The following is a 26284-nucleotide window of genomic DNA, read 5'->3' on the forward strand; positions in this document are numbered from 1 at the left end:
CACAGCAGTCATGGAGCAGTCATGTCAAATCAAAGTGCACATTAATAGTCAAAAAGACAAATATCAGTATTTTTTTGGCTTTCTAGGTTAATCAAGCTATGCTAAAAAGCAGCAGAACCACAAGCCTCATTCAACAATAATGTTAATACAAAATAATTAAAACTTAAGTTAAAGTTTGTCTGCGAAAGGGAACGTCCTACACGTCACATATTCATGGAGCTTTGTGGTATATGGAACCATGCAAGTCCTGGCTGACTGCATTGCCTTGATTCTGGAATTGGAACAATAGGACCAAGAAATATACGCCATAAATCAAGTATTATAGTTACAAGCATTGCTGCACCCAGTGCATCAACAGCCACCCTTGGAAGGTCCCATGGTTCATCCTCTTTCTCATCTACCCTGAGAACCATAAAAATGTACGAGTTAGGTTAGACACAGCCAATATAAGCTATCATGCATGATACACTGTATACTTTATCACTGACAAATGGTAACTTGTTGTCAAGATTATGTTGCCTTGTCATTGATGAACCAAAGGGAAGTCTTAGATTTGGCAATGGCAAAGTCATTATTGTCAAGAAAGAATGATAATATATTCCATTGAAAACAGATTTCACTGATACAAAAGAGAAGCTGTCTGGTCAAATTCAGATATTATCCATAAGATTCAATGCAGTTAGGTGCATGGATTAAGTTAAGCATATTTCACATCCAGATCACAAAAAATAATCAAATTAATGAATATTCCCAAATTACCTTACCTTAAAAACATAGGGAAGCTCACGATGAAATAGATTGCATAGAACAATGATCCTACTTTGTACATTGATTCCCGATTGACAAACTCATAATATGGGAACTGCAAGTTTTCAGAGTATACACAAATATCATACAAAGTTATATTTATATGAGCAATGAAGTAAATGACCACAAGTTATTTATGTAAGTGTCATTCTTGATGCAACAAAAGGGGAAAGAAGGAAAAAAAAAGCAGATTGTATTTCAGTTTGAACTTTGAAGAACATTGACATTTTAGCTCAAGCTACACTAGCAGCTAAAATTTTAACTAATGATTCACCTATAGACATAGCTTTATGAATAACATAATCATTCTTTAAGAACTTACTGCATAAGGTACAAGTACAACAACGTAGAAACATATTTTCAGTGAATAAAGAAATAAATTTACTACTTATTGAGAAAATTGAACAACTAAACTAAATAAGAAAATTCTCAAAGAAGAAGGCGAGCGAGTCAATTATAAATATCATCCTATGACTCTAACCATAAACCAACTAAGAGAAGTTTCCAGGACTTCATATAGATGAAAAGTGATAAGGTGGGAAAAATGAAAGCATGTATTCACAACCAAGAGCACTAGTGCTTCCTTTTGACAATCTGCTTGACATTATAGCCAACTTGCATTCTGAAACAAAAGCATTAAGCTCATATATACATTTAATATGTTTTAAAAAATGCTAGGTGCCAAAAGGCGCCAAGGTCCCAAAATACCCGAAACACTAGGCGATCGCCCGAACGAAACGAGACGCTATGAAATATTAACATATAAAAAATATATAATACAATTGATCAATATAATTGTATAAATAAAAATATGGCATTAAATTGAATTATTAAGATCTTTAGGATCCTTTAAATGATTGCATTTCCAAGCAGGATCCTTTATAGAATTTTTTGATGAATATTCTGAATTGCTTTGTACACTTGTCATTAATCCTAAAACCCTAATAACAGTTCTAAATAAATAGAGATTAACAATCTAAATAGGGACTATTATATGGTAACAGTAGTTAATACTTAGTTGTAATTTTAATATCAAGAATTAACAATCTACTATTAACAGTATTTAATCCACTACTAACAGCAGTTAAGAGGGGGGAGAAAAGAGACACTAATGGTGGAACATGGGGAAGGAGAGGGCAATGGTGATGGAGGAACTTTTGAATAACGACAGCGATGACGGAGGAAATTATGGACGATAACAGTAGTGACGGAGGAAGCTTTATATGGGTGGTGCAGGAAACTATGGTCCTATCCCTCGATGGTCGAAGGAGCTGCACATGGAAGCAACAGCGACAGAGGAAACTGTGCATGAAACTTCGAAGCTATCCGTTGATGGTAGAGGAAGCGTCGGACTTGTGCGTTGGCGACGACTACGCACAAAAGCAGCGGAGGGTGCAGAGGTAAGTCGGAGCAACGAAGTAGGGTTTATGAGTCGAGGTCACACGGGGGGATTTACTATTTTGCTTAGTTGGTTCAATCAACCAACTAAGGTATTGTTCAATCGAACTAGAGTTGATCATCTGGTTCAGTTGCTTTGCTTCAATCGAGTACTCGCCCGAGGCGCCTAACGCCTAGGTTCAGGCAATGCTTCACTGAAGCGTGTTGCTCAACTATTGTGCAAGGTGCTTGGGCCTCACCTTGCCTTCCCCGAGCGCTTGGGCACATTTCTAAATCACTGTGTAACATCAGGCAATGCAATGAATTCATCGAAAAAAAGAGAAAACACAAGAAAAAGAGTAGGCAATGCAATGCACATTTCTAAATATATTCTTGAAAGACAAGTTTGGCTTAAAGCACCATGTTTAGCAGAAATTACATCAGTTTAACAATTTTTTATTATGCAAATAGACAATTTGTAATTGGCCAAAATGTTACTTGATTAATAACTAAAATTTAAAATTACTTGATCATAAGAAATTATCAAAGACAAACACTCTAGCTGTAAGATTTGTGAGAACTAGCCTCCATGTGTAACAAGAAATAGACAACGTAGAAGATGGCACAAAATCATCAAAAATTAATGATATAAGTGTGCAATGCGTACATTTGAAATAGCTAAAGTCTCCAAGTAAGCTATGAAATAAGAAAGAGCCAAAATCCATGCAGCTTCACTGGCCAGTCGAATTGACTGTGGAAAATCAGCAATGACATGGCGCAGCCTACGCAGTGTTATATTAGATGTCATATGGTAAAACAGGAAACAAGAATGAGTGAGAAAGAAAGTTGTATGTGGGACCTGTCACATAAGATCAGATGGTCAATTTCAGACAGTAAGAATTGTTTTTCCTGAAAACTAAATGCTAAAAGATTATGCAAGATAGCATATTAAATGGTATAAAGATATGGTTCTGCAGATTAAATCACAACAGTGTCAGAAGTCTAACATAGTAAAAATGTAATGTGATACCGATGACAAAAATACATAAAAAGTATATTTGAACTTGTTGTGTATGCCTGACATGAATGCAATAGTCAATACCATCTGTTGCAATTGCTTGTATATCCTATGTATAATACAAGGTCAATATCTGCAACTTCGAGGACTTTTGGTGTTTTCTGCAGTTTTTTCAAGTAATATTTGTTTTGAGATTTCTCCATTAAACTTTATGTTTCCAGTATCATAAATAGCAGATGTCTCAAATCAAGTTACAAAAGAACATGCAAGTATGTGCATACATAAATATATACATATACATATACATATAGTTGCCACTTGCCAAGGAACTAATCCTTAAACCTCCCTTTACATATATTCTCTTCTAAGAAAGCACAAGGGAGCAACAATTTAAATCATGGATTTTAGGTACCATATCTGTGTGCATATGTGAATAGAGAGGGCTTGTGTCACCTTATCTTATATGAACTGGCACTTTACTACTTGAATAAATTTTCATAGTATATTCATTGCTGACGTGATATCCTGACTGAACAAAAGGCACTATTTTGATGTTAAAAAAAACCATCTGGATGTTCTAGTTCTCGACCTTACCAAACAAGTATCAGTAGGTACAACCGTTTAGTAAACACTAGTTTGTCATTAGATTTTGAAGATCAGAGAAACTTGTGGAGAGTCCAGCATAAAAAGTCTGAGAGAAAATAATACACAAGAACAAGTATTTTGGGGCGAGAGTTGTCAAAGTCAACTTATTTTAGGCATGTGATTTCTTTCTGCAGGAATATTAGTGTTCCTTAATGCTCACATCAGTGGAATCAGTAGATATTAATGGAAGATTGGAATTAAGTCAAGATAGGAAATTAGACAAATTTTGCAAGATGCAAATGAATTTGATCGCAATTCTAATTCAGCACCTCCATGAGTTATCTATAAAAGAAAATCCTATATATTTATCTTATATTCATACTAAGGTTTCGCTCCATGGAAGTTGGCCTTGTCACAAGCATAGATGAAAAAGGAAATGACTCGTAAGAAAATGTAAAAGCACCATACTTGTCCCCAAGAGAACACAAAATTGATGTCTTATATAAGGCATAAATTTAGAAGACTAGAAAGGGATGGCTACTGCATTTTTCTGAAAATTAAAACAAATATATAGAGGAAGCATGAAAGAACATATAATACAACAAAAAGTAGATGCATGTGTAGCTATAATATACTTCACAGGAGGTTTATGGTAAAAAAGATTTTAAACCAAGGAATGAAAAACTGTCCAGACCACTACAGGTGTGAATCAGGGACCACCCCTTTCCGGTGGTCCAGTTGGGTTTATATATATATATATATATATATATATATATATATATATATATATATATATATATATATATATATATATATATATATATATATATTATAAACATGATACTCAAGAGCCACACACTGCACCGTAGTGTAACGGACAAACTTCTAAACAAGATGTTGGATGTAATGCTTATGTCTGTCCGTTGTCTCTTGGCATGTTCATGCCTTGTACAGCAGGTAGAGGGGCGGCCGAAGGCTAAATAGTCCCATGTTAATAAAGGTTGTGTCATGTGGACACGTGCGAGAGCTTTTCGGTCTGTAATGGACCATTTTACCCTTTGTTGTGCCACTATTCAGAGCTTGTAAAGTCTGTTTGTAATTTGCATTGTCTATGAAGTGTTTTTCGGACATGTTTGCTTGTGGATCCCGATTGAGGGGTTCTCTTTAACCCGTTCTCTCTTTCGTTGGTCCTAAGGGACAATGGGAGGCTTCGGGGAGGCTGACCTTTGCGGACGAACGCGCGAGGGTGCCGCACGCCTTAGGCAAAACCAGCAAAGGTCGTGACATTATGGTATCAGAGCGGGACAAGCACTCATAGAAACACTTGACATGCAAACGTGGGGGACCTAGCGGGGCTGCGTTGAGGGCAGTCAGCACACGCGACCGTTTGAGGGAAAACGGGCATGGAGATGTAGGGAAAAGAGTCGCTCAGAGGAGCGGGCATCTAACATTGGCATTCAGAGGAATGGCCAACCCTTCGCGCAAAAGGCACCACGAGAACAGGCAAGCTTGGAAGAATCCGGAGTTTGAGCTACGGCTCAACGTTGACAACTTTACTTGATGGTGCTCAAGGCAAGCGAGGCGCTTGGCAAAGGATGAGACCATGCAAAGTGGAATGAGTTGCTCAGCGACCGAAAGAGTTGTGCAAAGCTCACAGAGGTGAGGGGAATTGCTAACTCGAAGAATTCGGTACTCATGCATGGGCTTGTATGCGGACGATGGAATGTTCGTGGCCATCCCAAGGTGGTCGAGACTCGGCGCCATGGAGCATTGAAACTTTCTCTTCGGCATGCAAAGGATACGTCCGGAGGAGGCTGAAGTGTGCAACGAGTTTAGCATGTTGCTAGGCCTTGAAGGGTGCGGCGGTGGCTGTATTGACGTGGAGACGCAATCTAGCAAGTGTGTTTGCAAGAGGCAGAACAATGCACAGTTTGTTCAGCAGATCGGAGTAGTCCAAGTGGATGGTGGTCTCCGAAACGAAGAGAGATGTTGCTCCAACGGGACAGTTATCTAGGAGGGATAAGTCTCGGCACTCTAGAGGGAGAATCATGTGAGACGGACTTCACATGTTGAGGAGGAGTACCTCACAAACAACAACTTCATGAAGCTCGATGGACTGAGCAAGCGGCGAGGAGTTATCGCATGATCTCGCTCAAGAGAATGCATTGGTGGATGCATTGCGAGATCAAGTGGGGGAGCGACCTAAAGCAACTTATGAAGGTACACTTGGAGTCGATGTGGAGATCGGACTCAAGGGAGGGCTGACCCGTGGAATGGTGGGCGCGAGGGCCACCATCGACTCAATGCAAGAACGAGGAGCGGAGCAACTTGGGTGTAACTTGGCGAAGTACCCAAGCCGCATAAAGGGAGCCGGCATAGAAGTTGGAACATGGAGCAGAGGCACAGTGTTTTCCTTAGACAGAGGTCAAGGACATAAACTCTTGCAGAGGCAAGAGTATGATCATGTTATTCCATGGGTCCTTCTTTCTGACGGAGTGGACTCATCTTGCATGGTGCCAAAGACGAAGGGAGCTTCACGGCACATGCACCTTAACTCGGAGAAGCATTTGATGGAGGAACTAAGGCGACTCAATTTGCGGAGGCGAAGTTGGGTTCAGAAGGGCCTTAGCACGGGGCAAGAGGACGCAGAGGCGGGTACTCTTGAAGAATATGCCATAGTGTTGCCATTTGAGTTGCTATGAAGGAAGCAGTGCGCAGCGGAGATTGTGCTGGTAGGGGCAGAGGCCCAGGATCCAGACAATTGTGCACAGATTACAGTGAAGTCGGTGGACTTCGAGAGCTACTAGGCGACGGACTGTCCTAGAGCGGTGCTTCATCTAGGTGTGACCCAGGAGTGGGTGGATGAAGGTCGATTGCCAGAGGAGAGAACAAAATCGAAGGTGGAAGGGACCCTGCGATGTATTGGCAGAGGCCACACATGGAGGGTTCACAATTCGAGTTTATTCCACAAGGATCAGAATGCAATGGAGATGTCACCAAGAGGCGACATGGTGCAGCGGATCGTGGTGGAACAGTTCGTGGCAATGCGATACACACAATCTGTCCCGGGAGGGACTAGATCATATGAAGGTATGATCGGGAGCTACTGGGAGCTCCACTTCGGTGAATAACACGACGGCAAGAAGGGCTATGGATTCAAGGAGTGAAGGCCATGGTACCGCAGAGGCGGGTCTTCCGTGCGTGCATCGAATTTTGCTTCGGATGAAAGCCTTGGTCTTCAGTATATGGGGGCTGGGTTCCACCAAGGGAAAAGTTCGAATGCAAGTACCAGTGAGTTCCATGGGAGGAACTTGATCATGCAGAGGTATGATCGAAGCAGCTGGAGAGTTGGACTGCTCCAGAGCTCATATTCGCTTAAGGGAGCCCGACAAGTCAGAGGACAAGGCCGAGTAAGTGAACGTTGCTACCAAGGAAGCTAAGGAGAACAGAATCTGTGTAAACTCTACAACGTGATGGCAGAGGCCATGCATGAGAGTTACAGTCTGTCTTTCCATCGACCAAACGGACTGCTTGGAGAACACAGAGGTGTTGAAGCAGGGGGTCGAAAGGGGCGAGGAAGCGACGATGAGTCCAGAGGGACTTAGCTACCCAAAATCAAGCATCAGTTAGAATGGAGGTGGACTCAGAGGAGTGTCACGGAGATATCTCTACTGATTGTGAAGAAAAGGGATACAGAGGCGAGGCGACGGATAGTAGGGCCATGGGCATGGCAGCGCCATGGTACCGCAGAGGCGGGACTTCCGTGCAAGTCATTGATCCCTTGCTCTCATGGAGGGAGAGCGCTTGGTCGTGAAAGGGGCCGAGGAGGTGGAGCATGCAAAGGCAATCTCCAAGTACCGAGACAAGGCTGAAGGGCAGAGGCCAAGAAACTTCGTAAGACCGGTGTCAACAAGTTTCTCATCAAGATAGCCATAAGTGAAGGACTTCGGGTCATGCAAGAGTGCACGACCAAGGAACGAAGCAGGCAGTACGCGGTGCTGTACCTTTGCTACTCAGTGGAGTAGGCGACAGGGTTGATGGAGAAGACGGTTCAATCCCAGAGGCGACCTCATCTATCAGAGAATTACTCCAAGTTGGGGTGAAAACTTCCCGCATTCCAGAAGTTCGATGGCATTGAGAAGGTGAATCATAGTAGCTAACTCAACGCAAGGAGTGCAAACACTTCAAGTGCTTCAGAAGTGTGAGCAAAGAGCAAGCGAAGACCAGTAACCAGCTCGATGCATGAAGTACAACCTCGAGGAGGCGGGCGAAGTCAAAGTAACCTTTGCCTTCTCAACTCTTAAGAGAATGGGCGAAACCGAGTACCCCAGTTCTCTTATCTATCCAGCAGAGGAGCTCTGCACAAGTTCAAAGACCCTTCGAAGATAATGGAAGGCAATAGTTGTCAAATCCTCACCAACGGTGATCAGTGCTACTGAGAGTAGATTGTCCGCTTCATTTCCCAACGAAATGCCAATCGAAAGCGGAAGTGATGCGAACCTACTTGGATGTGACAACTAACTGAAAGAAGAGTCAATGAGCAGATTTTATGGAGGAAGGACCCAAAACTTCAGAAGTTTACGAGACGATGCTCGTTAAAGCTCCAACAAGCATCCACCCAGTTCAAGCAGCATGTGGAATTTTTAAGAGACTGACGCAGTAAGGATGGTCTTTTCCTTCATTTGGCGGATCCGCAGGAATCAACAAGGATCAACACAACTCAGCCAACCCCACACTAGAGTCAGAGTCATTGGTGAGTTGAAGCAGCATTGTCACATCCTGGATTTTTTTTTTTTTTTTTTTCATATATTTTCACACAGGCCAAATAAATAAACATCACTTTATTCATCATCTATAACCATTTATTACAATTCATTTATTCATCAAATTACAAATAGAAAAGTTAACTTCAAGAGTCATCCAAGTGGCTCTACCTAGCGGTAGAGGAATGTTCGCTCTCCACTGGAATCCGATTTAGTACTAGAGGGAGGCTGCTCTGAAAATCAAAAACAAAGAAAATTCAGCAACGCTGAGTAGGAACCCCAAAAGTCAAATCAAGATAAATACATGACCAAAATTCAATCAATCATCCCATTGGCGTATATCAAATACCCGAAGGAGCACTCCCCCAACAGCGGATGGAGAGGCTTTATCCTACGGGATGAGTTTGTGTTCTCCCAACAGCGGATGGAGGCAAACTCATATCACACTCCCAACAGCGGATGGAGTGGTGTCCCACACCCGCCAAAGTGGGGACACGTTCCTCCCAACAGCGGATGGAGGAACCGTCCAGCCGCCACGTCTGACGACCCGCTAATCCCCGAAGGGAATCGCCCTACCTGCTCTCGGCAGGAATATATTCTCACACTGGTCATATCCATTTCGGGATGAAATAACCTATTTAAAACATCTCTTTCAAAAATCATCAATATCAAATAATATAAATTAACCCTCAATTGACTTGAACTCTAGTTTAATCGATTCAATTGAACTCGATTTACTAGAGCCTAACTGAACTGATCTCTAATCCTTATTTAATTGGTCTGGAACCACCCTAGACTAGTATAATTTAGACTAGATTAAGTTCAATTTAGGTTAAACTAACTTGAATAAGTCAATCAATTCGGAATCACCCTGAATTGATCTAGACTAATCAAGTCTAGTTTAATTCAATCAATATTTGGGCTCAAGTTCAACAATAATATTGGGTTAGATTGAGCCAGTCCATCTACTGGTCATGTGCATTATACATGATTGAGCATGCATTACATAAAACTGACCCAGCCCTGGCCCATGGACTAGTCATAGCACATACCCATTAACAACATAAATGAAAACATAATAATGCATTAAAAGATAAATGAGGAGAAAAGTTTTAATACAAAGAAATAACATTATCAATTTGACTAGAAATCATAAGACATTAAAAGAGGGACTAGGAGATAAGTTTTAACACAAGGAAATAGCTTTCTAAATTCAAATAAAAATCATGTTTTCAACACATAAAATTTCAACATATTCTAGTCATATTTTAAATCATTCATAATAATATATTTTAAATTTCAGATCAAAGAATATCAAAAAAAAGATTTTAGATAACATATTCTAGTCTAACAAGATTTTAATCCAGATAAGATTAAAGATAAACTATAATACATAAATTATATCATATAAAACATATACCTTTTTAACATATTTAATTCTACAATAAAAACCTTAATCATGGGTCAAAGAATATTATGAAAACTTTAACTGGTTACTTTAATACAAAAAATTTGACATTTAAAGAATTGATACATATTTTTCAAAGTATAAAACTTTCAACATTTAAAGAATCAAAATAAAAGCTAAAACTTTTAAATTTAAGAAAGGTAGGGAAACCTACCTCTTGTCAACAGGGTGTAACTCCTCGTTCTCTTGTCAATAGGGTGTAACTCCTCGTTCCTCCCACTGACATGCTCGACTAGGTGAGGAACGAAGGAGAGAGATCCCTCCCCTTTAAATAGGAGGAGGTGAGCCTCTATTAAGGGAAATAAATTTTAATTTTCGTATTTATTTAATATAAATTATTTCCATTTAATATACTAACAAATATGATATCATCATATTTGGAATACTTACTAGTTATTTCCTTAATTCATATCAACAAACAAGGAAGTAGATTAAGATTTCCTTAAATTATAATAACAAGTAAGGAAAGAAAATCAATTCCTAACTTAAATATTTGATGTGATTACATTTCTCCCCTCCTATAGGAAATTTGGTCCCCAAATTTAGCTTACCTTAATAGAATAGATGAGGATATTGCTCTCGTATATCTTCTTCTCTTTCCCATGTTGCCTCTTGGTCTGAATGGTGTTGCCAACAAATCTTTACCAAAGGTATAATTTTGTTCGTCAGAACATGTTCTTTTCTTTTCAAGATCTGGGTTGGTTGTTCTCTAAAAGTGGCATCATCTCGTAATTATAGAGGTTGGTAAGATATGACATGTGATGGATCCCTGATATATCTTTGAAGCATTGACACGTGGAATACATCATGAATGCTAGCCAAAGCCGGGGAAAATGTCATTCTGTATGCTACAGGCCCAACCTTTTGTAAGATCTCAAATGACAAATAAATCTTGGGGCTAACTTCCCCCTTTGACCACACCTCATAACTACCTTGGTTGGCGACACCTTTAAGAAGACATGCTCACCAATTTCGAACTCTAGATCTCTTCGCCTTCGATCTGCATAACTTTTCTGATGACTTTAAGCGGTTAATAATCTTTGGCGTATAATTCGAATATTATCAGCATCTTTTTGAATTAACTGAGGCCCCAAAAGCTTCCGTTCTCCCACCTCATCCCAATATACAGGTGATCTGCACTTTCTTCCATAAAGAGCTTCAAATGGAGCCATCTGTATGCTAGAGTGGTAACTATTATTATAAGAAAACTCAATTAGATGTAAGTGCATATCCCAACTCTCACCAAAGTCCAAAGCACATGCTCTTAAGAGATCTTCAAGAGTTTGTATTGTCCTTTCGGATTGACCATCAGTTTGGGGGTGAAAGGCTGTACTAAACTTTAATTGCGTGCCCAAAGATTTTTGTAGACTTCCCCAAAATTTGGAGGTGAATCTTGGATCTCTATCTGAGATAATGCTAACTGGCACCCCATGATATCGAATGATTTCCTTAATATATAAGCTTGCTAGTTTATCCAATGAATACTTCTTGTTAATAGGAAGGAAGTGAGCAGATTTAGTAAGTCTGTCTACTATTACCCAAATTCTGTCATATCCTTTCATAGTCTTGGGTAATCCTGTCACAAAATCCATAGTGACTTGCTCCCACTTCCATTCAGGAATCGAAATCCTTTGCAACTTTCCCGCAGGTACTCGATGTTCTATCTTCACCTGTTGACATATCAGACATTTAGAAATAAACTCTACTATATCTCTCTTCATACCACGCCACCAATAGTTTTGGCGTAAATCTCGATACATCTTAGTAGTCCCGGGATGGATATTAAATTTTGATCTATGTGCCTCATCCAATAATTGCATCTTTACTGGATGGCTTTCGGGAACACAAAGTCGATTATAGAATGTAATAGAACCATCTTCAGCTTGGAGGAATTCAGGTCTAGATCCTTGAGCTATGTCCTTAACTATCATTTGAAGATATGCATCTTCCTTCTGACTTTCTTTAACCTTTTCCACCAAATATAATTGTGCCATCAGACACGCAAGAAAACCTTTATTTATCTCCGATAAAAGTTTAAGTTTTAAGTCTGCCAACTCCGTCATCATAGAATTCCTTTGAATATTCATATAGGCTAGAAGACTATAGGTATTTCTGCTTAAGGCATCAGCAACTACATTAGCTTTCCCAGGATGGTAGTTGATATTAAAATCATAATCCTTTAGAAAGTCCAACCACCTTCTTTGTCTCATATTTAAATCTTTCTGTGTGAAAATATATTTGAGACTCTTATGATCCGTGAAGATTTCAAAAGTCTGTCCATAGAGATAATGCCTCCAAATTTTCAGTGCAGAAATGATAGTTGCTAACTCTAAGTCATGAGTAGGATAGTTCTTCTCATGAGGCTTTAATTACCTCGATGCATAAGCAACTACCCTCTCGTTTTGTATTAGAACATAACCAAGCCCTTGTAGTAAGGCGTCGCTATACACTACAAAACCTTCTCCCCCCGAAGGAATCACCAATATAGGAGCACTGGTTAATTCCTTCTTCAATTCTTGAAAACTTTGTTGACATTTATCATCCCACATGAACTTTATATTCTTTTGTGTCAATCTGGTCAATGGTGCTACTATTTTTGAAAAGTCTTCTACGAATCTTCTATAGTATCCAACCAAACCTAAAAAGCTTCTAATCTCTGAAACATTAGAAGGTTGCTTCCATTTTATCACGGCTTCAATCTTATGAGGGTCAACAGATATACCAGCACTTGAAATTACATGACCGAGAAACATAATTTCATTGAGCCAGAAGTTGCTCTTGCTTAGTTTGGCATATAGTCTCTCTTGCCTTAGGACTTCCAAAACTATCTTAAGATGGTGTTCATGCTCTGCTATGCTTTTATAGTAGATCAAGATATCATCAATGAACACAATTACAAATTTATCAAGATAAGGGTGGAACACCCTATTCATAAGATCCATGAAGGCAGTCGGTGCATTTGTGAGTCCAAAATGCATTACTAAGAATTCGTAATGACCATATCTTGTTCTAAAAGCAGTTTTTTTTTTTTTTTTTTTTTTTTTTTTTTGTACGTCTCCTTCCCTTATTTCAGTTGATGATACCCAAATCTTAAATCAATTTTCGAGTATACCTGAGTACCTTGAAGTTGATCAAATAGGTCATCTATTCGGGGAAGGGGATATTTATTCTTTATGGTCACTTGAGTTGTCTATAATCAATGCATAGTTGCATAGATCCATCTTTCTTCTTCACAAATAGGACAGGGGCACCCCAAGGTGATACACTAGGTCGAATAAAACCCTTGTCCAAAAGCTCTTGGATCTGTTTCTTTAACTCCTTCAACTCAATTGGTGCCATTCTATATGGAGGTTTAGAAATAGGTGCAGTACCAGGTAGAAGATAAATTGTAAATTCAATCTGTCTATTTGGTGACAGTGCAAGTAGATCTTCAGGAAAAACATCTGGAAAATCCCGTACAATGGGGATGTCCTTTAATACTGGCTTCTTAGATTTTTCTCCAGAAATAAAGGCCAAGTATCCCTGACATCCCTTCAGTAATAGTTGGGTAGCACTCAAGGCTGAAATAATAGAAGGGAACTTTTCTTGAATCCCAATGAACTTGAAAGATGGTTGATCTAAGGGTGAAAAAGTAATAGTCTTCCAGAAACAATCGACACTTGCATGGTATGTTGAAAGTCAGTCCATACCCAAGATAGCATCGAAATCTTGAAATTCTAGTATAATAAGATCTACTAGCAAATCATGACCTTTAATAGTAATAACACAGTTTCTATATATCTGATCAACTGTCAAAGAGTTTCCAACTTATTATTTGTATGAACACCTCTCCGAGTGCGTACACTAGTAGCATTGCGACCATGAGCACCCCGAGTGATAAAACCACTAATTTTTGGAATTAGCTCTATTACTCTTATAATAGGTTAAAGTCAATCAAGGGACCTAATACACCTACAGGCCCTAGACCATGCTCTGATACCATAAAAATTGTCACATCCTGGATTTTTTTTTTTTTTTTTCATATATTTTCACACAGGCCAAATAAATAAACATCACTTTATTCATCATCTATAACCATTTATTACAATTCATTTATTCATCAAATTACAAATAGAAAAGTTAACTTCAAGAGTCATCCAAGTGGCTCTACCTAGCGGTAGAGGAATGTTCGCTCTCCACTGGAATCCGATTTAGTACTAGAGGGAGGCTGCTCTGAAAATCAAAAACAAAGAAAATTCAGCAACGCTGAATAGGAACCCCAAAAGTCAAATCAAGATAAATACATGACCAAAATTCAATCAATCATCCCATTGGCGTATATCAAGTACCCGAAGGAGCACTCCCCCAACAGCGGATGGAGAGGCTTTATCCTACGGGATGAGTTTGTGTTCTCCCAACAGCGGATGGAGGCAAACTCATATCACACTCCCAACAGCGGATGGAGTGGTGTCCCACACCCGCCAAAGTGGGGACACGTTCCTCCCAACAGCGGATGGAGGAACCGTCCAGCCGCCACGTCTGACGACCCGCTAATCCCCGAAGGGAATCGCCCTACCTGCTCTCGACAGGAATATATTCTCACACTGGTCATATCCATTTCGGGATGAAATAACCTATTTAAAACATCTCTTTCAAAAATCATCAATATCAAATAATATAAATTAACCCTCAATTGACTTGAACTCTAGTTTAATCGATTCAATTGAACTCGATTTACTAGAGCCTAACTGAACTGATCTCTAATCCTTATTTAACTGGTCTGGAACCACCCTAGACTAGTATAATTTAGACTAGATTAAGTTCAATTTAGGTTAAACTAACTTGAATAAGTCAATCAATTCGGAATCACCCTGAATTGATCTAGACTAATCAAGTCTAGTTTAATTCAATCAATATTTGGGCTCAAGTTCAACAATAATATTGGGTTAGATTGAGCCAGTCCATCTACTGGTCATGTGCATTATACATGATTGAGCATGCATTACATAAAACTGGCTCAGTCCTGGCCCATGGACTAGTCATAGCACATACCCATTAACAACATAAATGAAAACATAATAATGCATTAAAAGATAGATGAGGAGAAAAGTTTTAATACAAAGAAATAACATTCTCAATTTGACTAGAAATCATAAGACATTAAAAGAGGGACTAGGAGATAAGTTTTAACACAAGGAAATAGCTTTCTAAATTCAAATAAAAATCATGTTTTCAACACATAAAATTTCAACATATTCTAGTCATATTTTAAATCATTCATAATAATATATTTTAAATTTCAGATCAAAGAATATCAAAAAAAAGATTTTAGATAACATATTCTAGTCTAACAAGATTTTAATCCAGATAAGATTAAAGATAAACTATAATACATAAATTATATCATATAAAACATATACCTTTTTAACATATTTAATTCTACAATAAAAACCTTAATCATGGGTCAAAGAATATTATGTAAACTTTAACTGATTACTTTAATACAAAAAATTTGACATTTAAAGAATTGATACATATTTTTCAAAGTATAAAACTTTCAACATTTAAAGAATCAAAATAAAAGCTAAAACTTTTAAATTTAAGAAAGGTAGGGAAACCTACCTCTTGTCAACAGGGTGTAACTCCTCGTTCTCTTGTCAATAGGGTGTAACTCCTCGTTCCTCCCACTGACATGCTCGACTAGGTGAGGAACGAAGGAGAGAGATCCCTCCCCTTTAAATAGGAGGAGGTGAGCCTCTATTAAGGGAAATAAATTTTAATTTTCGTATTTATTTAATATAAATTATTTCCATTTAATATACTAACAAATATGATATCATCATATTTGGAATACTTACTAGTTATTTCCTTAATTCATATCAACAAACAAGGAAGTAGATTAAGATTTCCTTAAATTATAATAATAAGTAAGGAAAGAAAATCAATTCCTAACTTAAATATTTGATGTGATTACAAGCATGGCGGATCAAAGGTTCGACTACTCAAAAACAGCAGCGGAGAGCAGCTGGGAGCCAGGAGGCGCATTGCAGTTGGAGCGGAAGATTGAAGACTCAGCAAAGACGAAGAGTTGCAGTGTTCACAAAGGCTTCGACGAGGACGTCGAAGGGATAAGTGGGGGAGAATGTAACGGACAAACTTCTAAACAAGATGTTGGAACAAGATGTTGGATGTAATGCTTATGTCTGTCCGTTGTCTTTTGGCATGTTCATGCCTTGTACAGCAGATAGAGGGGCGGCCGAAGGCTAAATAGTCCCATGTTAGTTGGGTTGGTGGCCTCTTTAGGCTTGTAAATAAAGGTTGTGTCATGTGGACACGTGCGAGAGCTTTTCGGTCTGTAATGGACCATTTTACCCTTTGTTGTGCCACTATTCAGAGCTTGTAAAGTCTGTTTGTAATTTGCATTGTCTATGAAGTGTTTTTCGGATATGTTTGCTTGTGGATCCCGATTGAGGCGTTCTCTTTAACCCGTTCTCTCTTTCGTTGGTCCTAAGGGACAATGGGAGGCTTCGGGGAGGCTGAGCTTTGCGGACGGACGCGCGAGGGTGCCGCACGCCTTAGGCAAAACCAGCAAAGGTCGTGACAGTAAGCCCACCATCCACCCAAGGTCTTGTGCATGCCCATGTATCAAAATGGTACCATGGTACAAACCCATGTATCGTGTGTCTATACGCCGTCATGGACACTACCCACTGGTCCAGTATCCTAAACTGCATTGCTTGTCTCAAATTTATGCATCAAACTCTTCGAGTTAAAAAAAAACTTTGATATTAGATACATAACTCATTGAGGTCCAAAGTTGAACTCTCTTACAAAATTATATACTAATAGATGCAAGCCAAACAGAAATTATAAGGAAAAAGACAAAATTAGCACCATTAAGTCTAGTTTGTTACATTGTTCATTCTCCATGAAGGAAAAGTGTATGACGCTCCAAGTACCGTGAAGAAATAATGAGTCCAGAAGTAATTCCCAACATAACTAAAAATTATAATCCACAGATTTGCCTGCAGCAACAAGATGAGAAGATCTCACATGATGTTAAAAAAAAGCAAGGATTGTGGTACAAGTCCCTGAAACAAGTTGAACTTACCAAAAACTACAAAGTGGTTATATAAAAAATGGCAATATTGATAGAAAACATTTTACTGTTTTTAGTAATGCATAGATCTGTTATTTTTGTTAATGCTTCTCTGCTACTGATTTCTGTTGAATAAGAAACAGAACACTCCAATCATGAGAGGATATTCACAATTGCATCAGAAGACCATAAGCTTCAAGTATTTATCATAATGTATCTGTATGAGACAATAATTGTATAAACCATCATAAATGCAGAATCCATAAAATGAGTAAATCAATTTAAAAAGAAAGCAAAATCATACAAGATGACTATGGTTATCATTACTCTGTGATGATATCATCAGAACTACATAGATCATGGAAGTTTCACCAAGTGATTTTAGTTTTCCATTATTCCTAAACTGATAAATCTGTACACAACAATTTATCACTGCAACAGAGTCACTTGCATCTTCATGCCTAGGAAAACCATCGTGTAAACGGATCGCAACTCCTACAACATGACTGAGAGACAAATCTAAGTCAACGTATGCACTTAAACAATAAAAAAAATTACTAGAGTTCCACAAAAAGAAAATACCTTCACCCAGTATCGATCTCTCCAGCATTTGCAACTGTCTGCCTGCAACAGTGAATGGATACTGCCTTTAATATGAGTTACATATACTTAGTGTATTCAGTATCAAAGCTTCTTTGAATTGTGAATTATGAGTAGACAGAAAATTTGTACAATCAAGAATGTAAGTGGTACATCAGTAGACATGTACTGGGAAACTCTTATCTGTTCCCCGGTTTAAGTACTTATTTTTCTCTGTCTTTAGTGAATCAGTTAAAAAAATACTTTATGTTTTCTATTTCTAAACATTTTCTCCATTGTTAGTTTGTCTTTGGTTGTTGTTCTTCAAATATGCAGTCAAAAAATGAATGATGTGAAAAGCTTATTTACATAACTAATGATCACTAACCATGTTCGAAGGCATTTAAAAGAGAGATTTATATCTTGAGTATATTTGCATCAATAGCATGCTTTAAAGTAGTAAAGCGAGACTAAAGGCGATAGACTTCAAAAAAAAAACTCCAACCACATGTAAAGACAGTATTGGTCTTAACATTCACATGATCACATAAAAGAGTACGCTTTTAAAGCAGTGAAATAAAAGAACATTGTGCAAGATACAAGCAACATATCCATTGTAGTTCCAATACAATGTGTAGATACCTATAGATTAAATAATGCAAAGAAATAAAATAGTTGATTGCCCCATAACATTACAAATCCAAGAGACTAAGCAAAGTTCAACTGGCATCTAGTTGAAGGCAGAATAACCACTCACAAGAACCAGAACCTACAATCATTAACAAAGCCGATGGAGACTAATGCCATGAACAAGACTGAAATAGCCAAATGGTACTGTTCTCAAACAATTACACCAGCAAGAAATGTTTATAATGCAAGAGTCAGGATCTGAAAGTGCGCACCTTCCCCATGATCAGGAGGGGTATCAAGAAAGCTGGGACAGAAGAAACCAACCCGATGATCAGATACTCCAATTCTGTGAATCTCTGTCATTTATGATGATCAAATTACAACCTCTCATGATGTCTTCATCACCAGCATTACATCAAATTATATAACAATCATATAATAAAGAAGGAATAGTTCCTCGCTCAACAAGTTAACCCACCGTCCATTTATTTCCTCTCAAATTATACCCCACCGCACATTTCAATCTGGTGACCAGAAGTGTAGATATATCGATACATTTGGGGAAAAAATGCTGAAATGACTAGATACATTCATTAGCTTAAGAAAAAAGTGTACTTTTTTTAATGGATATATCGATTTAATGGATCAAAAACCTCAATGGACCACACAAAAGGTCATCATTAAAAAAAAAAAGGGACGTAAAAAGGTTCGAACTTTATCTCAAACCCTCCCGTGAAAGAGCAGTAATAGATCCCAAATCGAACCCAAGCAAGGTGCGAAAAGGAACCCCAAAGTGAAAAGACAAAGGTTCAGACCTCGTAAAGCCTGTAGGGGACTATGATCCCGAGGCAGAGGGTGAGCCAAAAGGGCGTGTAGAGCAAGAAGAACGCCTCCCCCCACCTCTTGCTCGGATTCGACGCGAACCACAAGCTCTCAGAGCTGTCCGCTGCCATCCCACCGCCGAAGCCTGCAACAACGTCGGCGGTGAGAAAATAGAAAAAGCCGAGTGACGCAGGACGCGTGGCGCACTTACCGCTCCCGTTCTCCCGTCGCGCGGTCGCAATGTGATGCGAGGAGCGCACGCCTCCGCTCGTTCTGCCTTCACACATCCAGCGCTGCCTCCAAATTTATTGGAACGAGGCGGCCGCGGGAGGGTCCGGTAAGGTTACCGGAGTCGAGTGTGATACCAACCACACGTATGTAATATGCGCAGTGCTGAGCTGTATGATCCCTCAGCAAAGGCGTCCTAATCAAAGCAAACTTATTGCAGCTGCATGTAATATATCATTAAGTGCAAGTCCTGGGTTATGATGCAAACCGCACAGGAGAAATAAAGTACTGTCACTCTGCGATTCGCAAGTTGGATTTAACGACTTTGGAGAAATCACAAGGATTGTATTTTGATGTGCCCTTTCCATAAATAGCTGGGTCGAGAAATTTTCCAGAGGTCCTCAACGACGATCAACAGTAATGGTGTCACCCTCGATACGTTTCTATCCACCATTGTTCGCCAGGGAAAATTTCGAATTGATGATTTTATATTACAAGAATGATAAGCTCCTGAATGTACTACCTTGTCCATGTTAGAGGCACAAGCTCCTGCAACTTCTCACTAATTCTTGTTCTCCTTTCCTAGGAAAGAGAAAATTAAAATTAAAATTAAATCTCGAATGTATTTGAGATCTAATTAACACAGGAAAAGTCTCTTCTCTTGCAAGAATAATACTATGTATTTTGACCCTTTTAAACCGGTTGCTGAACCTTTGCATCGTGGTTGAGGAGTTAGCACGGTTCGGTCCTATCCCGGATGCGCAAGATCGCCCGTGTGAATGCTCGGGCAGCAAAAATCGTCGTCCGGTTGGGTCGAGCTCGAACCCCACTTCCAGAATACGAAGGTTCCCCTTTGATTAGTCGCCTCCTTCCTTATCACCTGACTCCTGCACACAAGTTGAAGTCGGGAGGAGGATTTCCCGACTCGACTCCTCTGAAGATTTAGTTGGAACTGGGTGAAAACGAGGAAATCCCCATCAGCGCTGACTCGGAGATAGGTTTTTATACCTTATGCATGGGGACTAGCCTTACCTGACACATTTATGGTCGTCGACTCATTAAACAGCGAACTCACTTCTCGTGCAAACATCGGGCATCCTTTATACCACAACGCCAAACAACGATGTCGCACTCGATCGGCGTCGTCCCGATTCGATGGGGCAACGTTGTACTCGGTCAGCATCGTCCTGATCTTTACGAGGCGGCTTCGTACCCGATTGGCACTGCCCGATCTTTGTGGGGTGGTATCGTACCCGATCGATGTCATCCCGTTCTTTGCGAGGCGACGTCGTACTCGGTCGATGTCGTCTCGATCTTTGTGGGGGCGACATCGTACTCGAGGGGTGTGGTGTCGACACGGTCCGTCATGTTGACTTTAATGCTCCTGGTTGGCACTGATGTGATTGAGTAGTTGTTAGAGGGTATGCTACCAAATGATGCATAGTCTCGTAAAGAATTATTTGTTTTTGAGCTATGGATGTACTAGTATGATTTTATCCTTTCGATTAAGTTTCAAAAAATATCTTTAAGGGTGAAGGAGACTCAACGAACTTATGAGTCTTAGTTCCATACCCCTCGATCAATACAAGACTAAATGACCTTATCGTTAGTGAGAGTCTTGTGCGCAATACATCACTTTTAACTAATATCTAAGAAACTAGACTAAGATTGGCATTAAGTTTTGCAGTCATCTATATGTACGTGCAACGTATCGATTATGTGAATCAAATAATGCCTAATCGCAAAAACTTTCAGTGATCTGAAAAGTTTTACTACCTAAGCTAACTAGCACAATCAATGTCTCCATATTTATTTCTGATCAGTAGATGCAAATTTGAACACAGACATTGACAGGATATTAAATTTAAAAGATACTCATCTAAATGAAGAATTATATTATCTAATCATCATTTTTTCTTCTATGGAGTTGAAGGTAGGAGGTGGGGTTGGATGGGAACCAAGAATTATTTAATTATTTAATTGTATTGATGAAAATTCTTAAATTATGTAATATATTAATCCCTTTTGTTAAGAATCAATATGGATCAAGATGATTCTGATTTCTCTGATGCTCTCGTTGACGACGGACAAGATCACATAATCTCTATTACAATAGCTTGATAATTTTTTATAATGGATTTTGATAGGAATTATTTTGGTAACTAATTGTATCCTCCAGCTGGTGATCACAGAGATGAGGTGCTAATGAAAAAAAAAAAGGGGGTGGGGGTCAATCATCCCCCCCATAAGACACTGATACGGAGGAAAATATGATGGATCAATACAATAGTCTATGCGAAGCCATTTTGTTTCGATCCGATCGATCTTCATAAATAATAATCTACAACCGATTGATCGGGTTTACCCCCTCTCGATCAATCTTCGTGGGCAAAATACTAGAAGAAATGTGTTAGGTCATCACAAGCTTATCGGCCCCGTGGGCAAGATACAAGTAATTCCTTCGATCGAATATATATAAAAGTCAATCTTTAACACTAGTTTAGGGGGTTGGATCTTTTTACAACTAACCCTTTTACTTTATAAAACCATCATAAAACTAACTTAAGCATCGGATGGTGCGGGTGGCTATTGTGGTTATGGTTGGCAAGAATGATGCGGGGATGTCCTTAGAGATGTGTCGGGTGTATTGAATCTCGGATTTTGATGATGAGACCAATTGATAGTATTTATAATTTGATCTACGTTTTGAGTGACGCAGGAATCTTCGATTAAGGAAAGACAATTAAAAGTAGGAAGAATCATGTTGAGCTGAAGTAGAATATGTCAGAAGATTAGATATCGAGTTGGAGGATCTCAACAGAAGGCTTCAGGCCATGGGTTCGGGCATCGAGCCAAGAAGAGCAAAAATTACATCAAAGAAATCGGAGTTACGGAGATCAACTGGCCGATTAGGCAATAGGCCACAAGAGAGGACGATGCGCCGAAGAATTGGATGAAGCGTTCGATGAACCAATAACATGCCGAACAATATTTGATTTAAGTTTTGTAATAATTATCTAGATCGAAATATATTTTAAGTGTGCAAGATTAACTACGATAGTGATTAAGGCATAAAGTAAAATGAAGTCTCGGAGTCAAGTACGAGATTTAGTTGGGAGTTTGAGAGTTCATCAGAAGTTCGAACGTTCATCGAAAGTTTTATCGGAATTGACCAAAAAGAGAATGATGTAGATGTCTAACACTTGACATCTCCATCGATGTAAATACAAATGCAAAACAACAAAAGAGGGAAAAAGGATAAGGGATCAAGGAAGGGGGGAAGAAAGTTAAGTGTCACCCTACATTTGCATCGATGCAAATGCATATGTAGAGTGCTAAAAAAGGAAAGAAGGATGAGGGATCGAGAAAGGAGGGAAGAATGATTAGCAACACCCTACAGCATCGATGCCGTTGCAAATGCAGATGTAAAGCGTTGCTTAACATCTACATTAGCACTAATGCATATATAAATGCAGAGCATCACTTGACCTTTGTATTGGCGCTAATGTAAATGCAGGGTGGCATTGTTTTGCATCTACGTGAGTACAAACGTAAATGCATGATGGTGCTCACCCTTTTTCCCCTACTCCTTGATCTCACATCCTTCTTTCCTGTTTTGTCTCTCTTCATCTGCGTCGATGTCGACGTAGATGCAAAGCATCATGCCTTTGTATCGTCTTCTTTATCCTCTCCCTTTGTCTCACTTCTCACCACAGCTCTCCCTTCTCCTCGTTCTTCCCCCTTTTCCGATCACTCGTCCTTCTTTCCTCTTTCGCTGCTCTATATTTGTGTTGACGTCGATGCAGATGCCGAGCGATCCTTTCACTGCTCTGCGGTTGTATTGGCGCTGACACAAATGCAAAGTATCATCCTCTTCCTTCTCTCATTTTGTCTCACTTCTTATCATTGCTCTCCCTCTTCCTCCTTCTCCCCTTGTAAGAAGTTATAAAATCTCTCAACTATGCCTCCAAGACTCCACTCTGAGAATATCCTTATATTGTTCTCACTAATCATTATATCATTCTCATCGATCACAATCACAATAATCAGTCGTAACCCTAGCACCACCATTATTTATCATCGCCATAATAGTCGAAAAAAAATAATTAGGATATTAAAATTATTTTTTTTATTTTTCGTTTTTGTATTATTTTTATATGTGATGTATCTTCCGTCGATTAAATCGACGGTGGTAAATGGAATTAAAATATTTTATTTTCATAATTATATAAAAAATTTAAGTCTGAGTTCTAACGAATTATCCTAAGTTCCCACGTTTACCTTTCCTTCCTCCCCTATTTCCACCGATTCTTTCGCCGTTTCCTCTATCGGATCGATCAGGATTCTCTTGTTTCTAATTATCCGGTCAGTTGTTACTGCCCTTCAATCTTGATTCCTCAGAAGCACGGGGAGAAATCTTGATCTTTTGAGCCGGATTCGTTCATCCTGTCTCCGATTTGATTTGGTTGTCAAAAAAGCTTACTTCTTGATCGATCCGCTGCAGCTTTAATCCTTCTTGACTACTGATATTTCCTTTCCTTTTTTTCTAGTTGGAAAAATCGTTCCTTTTTAGGTTTGAGCTTGAATTTTGTTTGATTTCTTTTAAATACGTCCTGAAACCCCCCTTTTTTTCCCACCCATCATTCCGATTCGAGTCTTCGAAGATCCATCTTTTATCGATCTATGAAACTTAATTCTTAGTTAATAATCCTGTTCGGCTTCTATCTCCTCGATTTGCTTGTGTTCGCATCTCTTCCAGGGCATCAAATGGCTCGAGAAAGCTGTAATCTTGACAAAGACGAAGCCGAAATCCTCAAACCTTCCTCCCCTTCTCCGTCGACCCCTGCTCCTCCATCATCGTCCCCTGCACCGCCGTCCCTGTTCTTGAAACCCTGTGAGGAATCGCTGAACCTGAGAGCGGAGACTCCGGCTACGGAGACCGCCGTCGCGGCATCTACCACGCCCAAGACCGACAAGGAGTCGAAGCCTGAGGAGGAATCCAAACCGCAGGTACGATTCAGCAATAGGTGCTGACCGGATTCCGGTGTCGATGCGGGGATCTCTTTTGCGGTCGCCACCGGTATTCCGACGTCCATGATTGCTCATTCGATTACAAGGCGTTGGGGAGGGAGGAGATTGCTAAGGCTAATCCTGTGGTCAAAGCTGCCAAGATTATCAAGATCTAGGGTATAAAGCTTTCGCCTTTCCATGCTTCTTGTCATTTTACATCTTCGATTGCACCCATCCTTGATCTGTTTGGTGGCGTTGATATAAGTTGAATTCAGGTTGAATCTTATTATCCAAGAAATTATTTCAGATAATTAATTTGTTCTCTTTGATCTTGAGATTAGATAATACTGGAATGCGGATTTAACTTTTGTATTCCTGCAAGTAGTTTTACGTTCCATGCGATCCCAATTCTCATCAATTTGTGCATTAGCTTTCATTTGTGGTGGTTCACCAGTGTGACTTCTAGATGGATGCCTATGATAGAATCAGTATTTCAATAATTTCTTCTGTGGTAGAAAATATAATTTTTGATGGATGTCTTCAGGTATTGCTTAGCTTATGAATTAGGTGCCTAAAGTAAAACCTTTTTGAACTAATTTTGTATCTATTTGATTGCATATTTCATAGTTGTGTTGTTTGTAGCTTATGAAATCATGTTCGAAACAAAATCTTCGAAGCTTATTCTGTCAGTATTTGCTTATATACATTGTAATTGTCCAATCTACCTGTATAGGTTCTATCTAGATATGGTTTTGGATTACCTGTAACTTATGTGCTAGATGTTCCGAGCAGAAGCTTAATAGCGTGGTTACTATCAGAAGAGTTCATATTGATTCTCTCCAGGTGATGAAAACTATAGCATTCGAAGGGATCACTGCTTACTTTTTGTTTTCTTGAGAAAATGCAGGTTTCTTATTCACATTTTTGAACAAGACATATATCCTTGCAACATTTGATGCTTATCTATCAAACATGAGTTGGAATGTAGTGCATCGACATCATCTATTGCATTTTGGGAAATTCACACAATTGTATGGAATATGAGTTTTACGGCTTCATTTCCCTTCTTATGATGTTTGCTGTGATTATTGTTCCTGTTGGCTGACATCTCATGGTTGATGCATGGTTGAATGATCTAGCAGTGTTTGTGTTTGTCCTGAAGTAATCAAGCAAGTTGCTCCCCGATACCATCCGGCAGTCTGTTTTAGTGGCCTAGCATGAAAATTATTCTCAATTCTCAAGATGCTTGTCGATGACTAACACCTATTGTTTCCAATTCTGTTTCATCTCACAAGTAGATTCAGGGCAAGCTGCTCACAAATTTTATTCTGTTTTAATTACACAGTATGGTGAATTATAGCAGTTGTTTTCACATAAAAATGCCTAATAATCTGTTTTTTTTTTCTCTTGTGACCAGTGTCACCATTTAAGATGCTTTCTTTCCATGGACAACCTTTACTGGTATAGTTGGATGGTATTTGTCCCCTTTTCCAAGGAAGAATGGCTGTATTCCGAGCTTCTACTGATGAGGCCAATGTTCTTGTAGTGTGGGTTAACATTTGTGTGTGAAGACAAGCCTGGAAATGAAAGCCAGTGGCCTTATTATTGACAGCATCATCCTCTCTTTATGCAGTCTAATTTGGAGGCTGGTGGGGTTTCAGAAATCTAATCAAGAGGCCAAACAAGCAGTTTTCTCATCGGCCAAGGGTAAGCCAAAGACAACATTATTTGTCCTTGAGTTCCTCACATGGTGGGTGGGTCTGAATCTATTGTGCTTGTGTTGAGGAAAGTCAAGGGATATCACAGGAACTTAATTGGCTAGAAATTTTTTGTTATTAATTTAGTAGGCCATATTGTATTCTTGAAATTATTGGCTTCAACCCTTTGATTCTCTTCCCGTTCAACAAAGTCGAGAACAA

At 39.2% G+C, this 26284-nt stretch overlaps 1 protein-coding gene across 2 annotated transcripts; it reads right to left on the reverse strand.

The window, feature by feature from the left end:
• Positions 1-11: 11 nt before the first annotated feature.
• On the reverse strand, positions 12-19456 carry LOC135592365 (cycloeucalenol cycloisomerase-like). Of its 2 annotated transcripts, XM_065081778.1 has the most exons (8): positions 19339-19456; positions 19121-19272; positions 18578-18661; positions 17679-17720; positions 16912-17022; positions 2852-3043; positions 765-862; positions 12-402 (listed from the first exon to the last, which is right to left on the reverse strand). In XM_065081778.1, the coding sequence occupies exons 1-8, from the start codon at positions 19412-19414 to the stop codon at positions 204-206; spliced, it is 954 nt and encodes a 317-aa protein (XP_064937850.1). In that variant the 5' UTR covers positions 19415-19456; the 3' UTR covers positions 12-203. The 2 variants fall into 2 exon arrangements, with proteins under 2 accessions (XP_064937850.1, XP_064937851.1); XM_065081779.1 differs by lacking the exon at positions 16912-17022.
• Between the last annotated feature and the right edge of the window lie 6828 nt (positions 19457-26284).

Source organism: Musa acuminata, chromosome BXJ1-9 (genome assembly GCF_036884655.1).
Source record: "Musa acuminata AAA Group cultivar baxijiao chromosome BXJ1-9, Cavendish_Baxijiao_AAA, whole genome shotgun sequence".
NCBI classification, from domain to species: Eukaryota; Viridiplantae; Streptophyta; class Magnoliopsida; order Zingiberales; family Musaceae; genus Musa; species Musa acuminata.